Consider the following 9,666-nt stretch of genomic DNA (forward strand, 5'->3'; position numbering starts at 1 on the left):
GATACATTGCAAAACCTAAGAGTGGCAAAAGTGAAATAAAAAATTATCATTTTTGCCATTGAGTGATATTTATGATGTATTGTCAAAAGTTAAGAGTGACAAAAGTAAAATATCAAACTCTAGAATGGCATAAACAAAATGAGCAAATATTAGAGTGGCAAAAACAAAGTTGTCCCTAAAAGGGACGCCAACCACTCTCTTTCTACGAACTGCCTCCTCTCTCTCTCTGCCTTTCCTTGGCTTGGCCCCAGTCTACTCTGCTCTACTCACTCCGGTCCCACTGCCAAATCCCCTCGCCTCTCTCTCTCTCCCTCCAACCAAATTGCAATTGAGCTCTGAGCTCCTCCATTAGCCCATTCCCCGAGCAGAGCAGAGCAAGCGCAACAACTCCTTCTAGAGGTGGACGCGGTCGGCGCCATTCAATGCCATGCACTGACACGGCACAGAATACCGCCACCTCTTAACTCCCCTCTTTCTCCCTCCGCTTCCCAAGCACAGAGCGCGCGCGGGAACCCATGCATGCGCCCATGCACATATCCACCGCCGCCGCCCGGATGCATACGTGCGTGCGTGTGACGAAGGCGGCCGCTGCTCTCCTCCTCCGCTCCCCACAAGTCGACGCGTAGTGGTAGGCTGGCAGCAAGAAGCGCAGATGACGGGCGCAGGAGTAACGGCGCGGGCCGTGCGGCGGTTCTCCGTAATTCCGGCCGCGTGGCTGCTGCTGCTGGTTCTGTTTTCACGCGTGGCGGCGGCCGCGGGTGATGATGGCGACGTGCTGTTGGAGGTGAAGAGCGCGTTCGCGGAAGACCCGGAGGGAGTTTTGGAGGGCTGGTCCGGCGATGGCGGCGGCTCGTCGGACTTCTGTTCCTGGTCCGGCGTCACGTGCGACCCTGCGGGGCTCAGGGTGGCCGGCCTCAACCTGTCCGGCGCGGGGCTGGCCGGGCCGGTGCCCGGGGCGCTCGCGCGGCTCGACGCGCTCGAGGTCATCGACCTGTCGTCCAACCGCCTCACGGGCCCCATCCCGGCGGCTCTCGGGCGCCTCAGAAGGCTCCAGCTTCTCATGCTCTACTCCAACCAGCTCGCCGGCGGGATCCCGCCGTCGCTGGGCAGACTCGCCGCGCTCCAGGTGCTGCGCCTCGGCGACAACCTCGGCTTGTCGGGGCCAATCCCCAAAGCGCTCGGGGAGCTCCGGAACCTCACCGTCATCGGGCTCGCGTCGTGCAACCTCACCGGAGCGATACCGGGGGGCCTTGGGAGGCTCGCTGCGCTCACGGCCTTGAACCTGCAAGAGAACTCCTTGTCCGGGCCGATACCAGCGGACATCGGCGCCATGCCAAGCCTCCAGGCGCTTGCTCTCGCTGGGAATCAACTCACCGGCGAGATACCGCCGGAGCTTGGGAAGCTCTCCTACCTCCAGAAGCTCAACCTCGGGAACAATTCATTGGAGGGCGCCATACCGCCGGAGCTCGGAGCTCTGGGCGAGCTCCTCTACCTCAACCTCATGAACAACCGCCTCTCTGGGCGCGTGCCGCGCGCTCTCGCCGCGCTCTCTCGCGTGCACACGATTGACCTGTCCGGTAACATGCTCACTGGCGGGCTCCCCGCCGAGCTCGGCCGGCTGCCGCAGCTCAACTTCCTTGTGCTCGCCGACAACCACCTCAGCGGCCGCCTTCCGGGCAACATGTGCAGCGGCAGCAATGAAGCAGAGCCATCCACTAGCCTCGAGCACCTCCTGCTCTCCACCAACAACTTCACCGGGGAGATACCGGACGGGCTGTCGCGGTGCCGTGCGCTGACGCAGCTCGACCTGGCGAACAACAGCCTCTCTGGCGCCATCCCGCCGGGCCTCGGCGAGCTCGGGAACCTGACGGGTCTGCTGCTCAATAACAACAGCCTCTCAGGCGAGCTGCCGCCGGAGATCTTTAACCTCACTGAGCTCACTAGCCTTGCATTGTACCACAATCAGCTCACTGGCCAGCTGCCGGACGCCATCGGCAATCTCAAGAACCTCCAGGAACTGTACTTGTACGAGAACCAGTTCTCCGGCGAGATACCGGAGACCATCGGGGAGTGCTCGAGCTTGCAGATGATCGACTTCTTTGGGAACCAGTTCAACGGGAGCATACCGGCGTCCATCGGGAATCTGTCCGAGCTGATCTTTCTTCACCTCCGGCAGAACGAGCTGTCGGGCCTGATTCCGCCGGAGCTCGGCGACTGCCATCAGCTCCAGGTTCTCGACTTGGCGGACAATGCTCTGTCCGGTGAAATCCCGGCGACGTTTGAGAAGCTCGAATCGCTCCAGCAGTTCATGCTGTACAACAACTCGCTGTCCGGCGCAGTCCCGGATGGCATGTTTGAGTGCCGGAACATCACGAGGGTGAACATCGCGCACAACCGGCTCGGCGGCAGCCTCCTGCCGCTCTGCGGGTCGGCGAGCCTGCTATCGTTCGACGCCACAAACAACTCGTTCGAGGGCGGGATCCCGGCGCAGCTCGGGCGGTCATCGTCGCTCCAGCGCGTCCGCCTCGGGAGCAACGCCCTGTCCGGGCCGATCCCGCCGTCGCTGGGCGGCATCGCCGCGCTGACGCTGCTGGATGTGTCGAACAATGCGCTCACCGGCGTCATCCCGGACGCGCTCTCGCGGTGCACGCAGCTCAGCCACATCGTCCTCAATCACAACCGGCTGTCAGGCCCCGTGCCGGCCTGGCTGGGCACGCTGCCGCAGCTGGGGGAGCTGACGCTCTCCGCCAACGAATTCACCGGCGCATTGCCGGTCCAGCTCACCAAGTGCTCCAAGCTCCTCAAGCTGTCGCTCGACGGCAACCAGATCAATGGAACGGTGCCGCCTGAAATCGGCAGGTTGGCTTCTCTCAACGTGCTGAATCTGGCGCAGAACCAGCTCTCAGGTCCGGTACCGGCGACCCTGGCAAGACTGAGCAACCTGTATGAGCTGAACTTGTCGCAGAATCACCTGTCGGGCGGGATTCCACCTGACATCGGCAAGATGCAAGAGTTGCAGAGCTTGCTGGATTTGAGCAGCAACAATCTGGTGGGCATAATCCCTGCATCGATTGGGTCTCTCTCCAAGCTGGAAGATTTGAACCTCTCTCACAATGCTCTGGTGGGAACAGTGCCGTCGCAGCTCGCCAGGATGAGCAGTTTGGTGGAGCTGGACTTGTCTAGCAATCGGCTGGATGGTAGGCTGGGGGACGAGTTCTCCCGGTGGCCGCAGGACGCCTTCTCCGGCAATGCTGCGCTCTGCGGCAGCCATCTGAGAGGCTGCGGCAGCGGCCGGTCCACGATGCACTCCGCGTCGATCGCGCTGGTGTCCGCGGCGGTGACACTGACGATTGTGCTCCTAGTGATCGTGCTTGTGCTGATGGCAGTGCGGCGGCGCGGGCGGCACTCCGGGGAGGTGAACTGCACGGTGTTCTCGTCGACCCAGGGCAACACGAACCGGCAGCTGATTATCAAGGGCTCGGCGCGGCGGGAGTTCCGGTGGGATGCGATCATGGAGGCGACGGCGAACTTGAGCGACCAATTCGCCGTCGGCTCCGGGGGCTCGGGGACGGTGTACAGGGCAGAACTGCCCACCGGCGAGACGGTGGCCGTGAAGAGGTTCGTGCACATGGACAGCGACATGCTGCTGCAGGACAAGAGCTTCGCGAGGGAGGTGAAGATCCTGGGCCGGGTGCGGCACCGCCACCTGGTGAAGCTCCTCGGGTTCGTCAGCCAAAGCGACCACGGCGGCAGCATGCTCATCTACGAGTACATGGAGAACGGCAGCCTGTACGAATGGCTTCACGGCGGCGCCGGCGAGGGCAAGAAGCGGGTGCTGAGCTGGGACGCGCGGCTCAAGGTCGCGGCGGGCCTGGTGCAGGGCGTGGAGTACCTCCACCACGACTGCGTGCCGCGGGTGGTGCACAGGGACATCAAGTCCAGCAACGTTCTCCTGGACGGCGACATGGAGGCGCACCTCGGCGACTTCGGCCTGGCCAAGGCCATCGCCGAGAACCGCAACGGCGGCAAGGAGTGCACCGAGTCGGCCTCTCTCTTCGCCGGATCATACGGCTACATGGCACCAGGTACCTGACACTCAAATGGTTGACTTGCACGCACCTTATATTTGTGAACACTGACACTCAAATAGGTCTGCACATAGACCCCAGTCATATATCAACTGCTGACCATCTGCCTGCATGTTCGTGCAGAGTGTGCTTACAGCCTCAAGGCGACGGAGAAGAGCGACGTCTACAGCACGGGCATCGTGCTCATGGAGCTCGTCACCGGCCTCCTGCCCACGGACAAGACCTTCGGCGGCGACGTGGACTTGGTGCGATGGGTGCAGTCCCGGGTTGACGCGCCGTCGCCGGCCAGGGACCAGTTGTTCGACCCGGCGCTCAAGCCGCTGGCGCCGCGCGAGGAGTCGTCGATGGCGGAGGTCCTCGAGATGGCGCTCCGGTGCACCAGGCCGGCGCCAGGGGAGAGGCCGACGGCGCGCCAGATCTCTGATCTGCTGCTCCACGTTACGCTCGACTACTACCGAGCCGGCGAGCAGAAGCGCTAGGAACTTCTTCTTTTACATGTTTCTTGTTTCATCTAATTTGGGTTGGTTTTCTGGCATGAAAAGAGGCACCAAAAGTTGGGGTTTATTAGGAATAATATGAAGAACGGCAGCCTGTATGACTGGCTTCCATGAAGCTCCAGTGCATAGCGGGCGGATGACTAAAGCGTGTGAAAAATGTAGAGAGAGCAGGTACATGGAAGGAGTCTGCTAAGAGAGACTTGAAGGGTTGGAGTATCACCAAAGAGTTAGCTATGTACAGGGGTGCATGAAAACTTGCTATCCATGTACCAGAGCCATGAGTTGATTGCAAGATCTTATGAATTTCACCTCTAGCCTACCCCAACTTGTTTGTAACTAAAGGCTTTGTTGTTGTTGTTGTTGGAGATTGTTTGTACCAGCGATGCAAATTTCTAAGAAACAAAAATAGTTCGAAAACAAAATTTGTCAGTCATCATTCCTGCTGACAATCAGAAGGATGATAAAACAAGAAGAAAGGATGAGGTAGATAAGTTGATCATTTGCTTTGCACAATCAACAGGTACCATAAGTCATCATTTGAACTTGAATAACGATGCTTCAGACAAGGTGATCAATCAGATTCAAGTACCATAAAAAGGTCTCCCGTACAAGTACAACCCAAGTACTGTGAAACATCAGTTTATTACACTACCGCAGATGAAATGCGGAGCCAGTTTTTCTGACCAAAGCAAACTGAAAAAACCCCGGTTGCCGCCAAACAAATTTGAACAGCTAATCGTCGTCTTCGTCTGTAGAAAATTTGAACAAAAGTCTATGAGCACAACAATATCAAATAGAGTATCATATAAGTAGCTTTTGATGTGCACAAAATTCTCAAGTTACATAGCACATGTTAGATTACTTGCGCGCACTATCAACCATGGTACAAACATTTATTCACTATGCAGCATTACAACTGTTGGTATCAAACATATTGAACTGCTCTGGTCATTTCTACAGGAAGAGTTCATACAGTCAGGCAGTTTCAAGAAGAAAAAAAACCAAGTCTCTTCATACTGATCTTCCAGGCCTCCACCAAAAGTCAGATGTCATGGTTATAACATATAATTTTGTGTTTAATTCCCACCTTACCAGCACTAGAAGATAAAGAAAGGCAAGAGACGAGACAAGCAAATGGAGATGCACTACATATATGTCATGTGTAGTTCAGTAAAGCTACAACTGGAGATTGGTCATATCACGTGCAGGCGGTGCAGCCATCTCTCTCTCTCTTTCTCCCTCTTTGCTTTAGCACCAAGTCAGTAAACAGTGTATAACTTGATAAAAAGGCAGTCACAAAATCAATCAAGTTTTGATCTGATATGTTCACAGATTTCTGTTTCATTATTTCACCCTAACATTTCCAGCATATTGCCTTGTTTCCGCATAATCTCCATTTCTCGATCCATGATTTTTTCCCTCCATATCTGAAATGATAGGAGGGAAACTACCACCTATCTGGTTGTTTTACCACCAAAAAAGGTAATGGCAATATTGATTCTTGTTACGGTATTCACTTTGTGGGTACATATGATAGGTATCTCATTACAGAGCAACAGCCGCACACGGCATACGGTGATTCATAGTAAATTATGCTCTAAAAAATGTGATGACTATTAGTTCTTTAATTGAAGTTTTATAGTAGTCAATAACTTAATAAAGACTGCAAAAAACAATAGTCCAGTAAGAATTAAAATGCATGCAAGGAGCAGAAATATTAAGCTTGAGAGTAGAAATTAAGGACTATCACAGGTGATGGCAGATATAATCAAGTTTTACGGCTTGATTAAACATAAGAAAAAAAAAGAAAACTGGAAATAAAATGGCTAACATATCAATGAAGCAAAATCTTCACAAATACACAATCAGGAGACAAGTTGAAACTTGCATATATGCATGCTAACACACTAGATTAGAATGAAAATCGAGATGGAAGGTAGCAGAGAGCAAAACCCACACCTCTGCAAGGTACTAATAGCCAGGGGGGTAGTAGTAAGGGTTATGTTTGTGCGTGTTTGGGGGGCCAGGGGGGGCAGGGGGGCTGACCACTTAATATGCTACTAGGGAGCAACAAAGGATATAGATCTGTTTAATGCATTACTGTCAGGGTCTCTAATATTTTTGTAAAGTACATAGATCTCTAACCCAACAGTGCATTGATTTATCCTATTTATTTGCTAGAAGCTTCTTATATGAAATAACGACTATGCACAGCATGTCCTATACAAGGACGAACATAGGTATATCCCCATCAGAAGAAATGAATTTAGGACTTAAAGTTATGCACTGGGCTCCATCTGGATAAGTTTCCAAAAACCCTCGCCCTCTGTGGTTCGCGGCTATCTACTAAATTCAGGTGAAAACAGTGAAGCGGGTTAGGTGAAATTGGATTTCGACAGAGGAGGCCTATAGTTTCAGGGAAAGTGATCTGGATGTTTCTCAGAAAGCTAGTTCAACCTACATCCCGGATGTCATATGAAAAAATCCCAGAGTTTTGAAACCCTTCGAATTCATATACCATTCACAGTTTAAACAAGGGCAAGAGTGAATTTTGCGAATCTACCTCATAAGCTACCAACTTTCATTCGAAAAATCAACACAAAATCAAGAAAAGACCTCCATGTTTTAAGTAGTGATATGTGTATGCTGCTCAGTCATTCTGCAAATCTAGTACCATTACTGTGAGCAACACTGGTTGAATCAATAGTGCACAGTTTACCAAGCTGATTGGTAAAAAGATCACTAGTTCACCACAATAGATTTCATGAAGGCATATAAAGGCTATTACTGTGATAATGTAAGTATGTAACAATTCTTCAAACAGCACTAATCATCATCCTAAGAGCCCCTTGACCAACAACAATACTACTAGTATAAGGTTTCCGTGACAGAAAAGTGATGCCATGGACCTGTATTGAAGAATGTTTCGTAATGGCATAACTTTTGTGCAGATAAACCAAATATCATTTGCGCAAACATCGGTCAAAGTTTACCATAAAATTGTGCGCGCGCCTCGGGACTTATAAACAATTAAACATGGAAGGAGGGAGTAGCATACAATCAGGATTCCAAAATGTTGGGAGGAAATAAGCACAAACCAAAGTAGCGCTGCTCATTGGCGTGTTTCGCACGCTCAAGCATCTTGTCAAGGTCCACCTTTACCTTCTCATCAAACTTCACCAGTTGGTTTACAAACACAACACCCAGACCCATTCCCAGCACATGCTCCCAGGGATCTGAAACAAAAAGGGAAAATCACATGAGAAGGAATCAAACCTACAACTAGAACGTTACAAAGCCAGATAATAAAATCAAGGAAATGAGGGGATCAGAACAAAAGGAACTACTATTTCGACAGTATGTGTTCATAAATCAAGTCAAACAGTAAAATTGTGGTAACATACTGTAGTACTGCAACCGAAAATTACGGGAACTTTCTACAGAAAATCCTACCATTCGGTCTTGTCAAGGCCAAGGTAGTGACCGAATCCCAATCTAAGAACGTACTAAACATAAATCAAGAACCACACCCTAAATCTACCGCTATTACGGCCAACAAAGGCGCCCAGACCAACACATACTTGCAGGCATATAAAGGGTTACAGATCAGACGAAATAAGGAACCGGGACTGCCGATGGATGGCAGGATGCATCGTGAGGACAGATCAAGAAATCAACAAAGGAAAGGGGAAGGCGGATAGGGAGGGATGGATGGGAAAGGGGCTATACGGCGCATGTAGGGGAGCTTCCGGAGGGCGTTGGAGTACATCTGGGTGCCCAGCCCCAGCAGGGCACCGATGATGGTCGGCGTCGCCGGCATGTCGCTGCGCTCTCCTCTCGGGGTGGACCGGACGGCGTGGTTCGGGTTCGGGAGATGCTGGAACAAGAGGAGATGTGTACCTATTACTGACTGAATCTTGGTGGCTGGGGCAAAGAAGAGTGTGAGCGGAAAGAGAAGCCCATGGGCCGCCTCAATCCAGGAAGTTCGTGCACAAGAGGACACCTCTTTTCCTTCTACCCCTACAAATAACTCTTTTCCTTCTTTTTACCGGTATAACTAGCTGATTCCGCAACCCGCCGTCTCACAAAAATCATTTACGGCATCCCGAAAATGATTTTTGTAGGACACCGGACGCGCATCCAAAACAGATCCTACAACTAATACCGCATATTCAAACTTCTAGTTTGTACGGAAACATAGATCACCAGAGTTCATCAAACATAGCATAAGCCAATTCATCTACTACATAGCATAGGGGAGTTCAATACAAACCGAAATTAAACATCTACCGAAACTAAACGAAAAGCATACTACATCTACATCCACATTTGGCTTTCCTTCTACCCCTAAAAAAACTATTTTCCTTCTTTTTACCGGTATAACTAGCTGATTCTGCAACCCGCTGTCTCGCAAAAATCGTTTACGACATCCCGAAAATGATTTTTTTAGGACACCGGACGCGCATCCAAAACAGATCCTACAACTAATACCGCATATTCAAACTTCTAGTTTGTACGGAAACATAGATCACTGGAGTTCATCAAACATAGCATAAGGCAGTTCATCTACTATATAGCATAGGGGAGTTCAATACAAGCCGATATTAAACATCTACCGAAACTAAACAGAAAGCATACTACATCTACATCCACATTTGGCTTTCCTTCTACCCCTAAAAAACTCGTTTCCTTCTTTTTACCGGTATAACTAGCTGATTCCGCAACTCGCCGTCTCGCAAAAATCGTTTACGGCATCCCGAAAATGATTTTTGTAGGACACCGGACGTGCATCCAAAACAGACCCTACAACTAATATCGCATATTCAAACTTCTAGTTTGTACGGAAACATAGATCATCAGAGTTCATCAAACATAGCATAAGGCAGTTCATCTACTACATAGCATAGGAGAGTTCAATACAAGCCGAAATTAAATATCTACCGAAACTAAACGGAAAGCATACTACATCTACATCCACATTTGGCAAATCCGCCCCCCTAAAAATCTATGAACGCGTCTGGACACAACCACCGGCGGCGTAAATTACCGTCGGACAGCTACGCTCCTTGTATATAAACCCT

The 9,666-nt window shown here is 51.2% G+C and overlaps 2 protein-coding genes across 2 annotated transcripts; one reads left to right on the plus strand and one right to left on the minus strand.

Moving 5' to 3' along the window:
* Positions 1–270: 270 nt before the first annotated feature.
* On the plus strand, positions 271–4,888 carry LOC123188510 (LRR receptor-like serine/threonine-protein kinase GSO1). Its single transcript, XM_044600660.1, has 2 exons — positions 271–4,085; positions 4,212–4,888. The coding sequence occupies exons 1-2, from the start codon at positions 653–655 to the stop codon at positions 4,565–4,567; spliced, it is 3,789 nt and encodes a 1,262-aa protein (XP_044456595.1). The 5' UTR covers positions 271–652; the 3' UTR covers positions 4,568–4,888.
* Positions 4,889–5,069: 181 nt separating this feature from the next.
* On the minus strand, positions 5,070–8,567 carry LOC123188511 (uncharacterized). Its single transcript, XM_044600661.1, has 3 exons — positions 8,315–8,567; positions 7,684–7,821; positions 5,070–5,334 (listed from the first exon to the last, which is right to left on the minus strand). Exons 1-3 carry the CDS (start codon positions 8,403–8,405, stop codon positions 5,318–5,320), a joined length of 246 nt encoding a protein of 81 aa, XP_044456596.1. The 5' UTR covers positions 8,406–8,567; the 3' UTR covers positions 5,070–5,317.
* Positions 8,568–9,666: the final 1,099 nt, after the last annotated feature.

The sequence above is a fragment of the Triticum aestivum genome, chromosome 2A, assembly GCF_018294505.1.
Source record: "Triticum aestivum cultivar Chinese Spring chromosome 2A, IWGSC CS RefSeq v2.1, whole genome shotgun sequence".
Classification (NCBI taxonomy): domain Eukaryota; kingdom Viridiplantae; phylum Streptophyta; class Magnoliopsida; order Poales; family Poaceae; genus Triticum; species Triticum aestivum.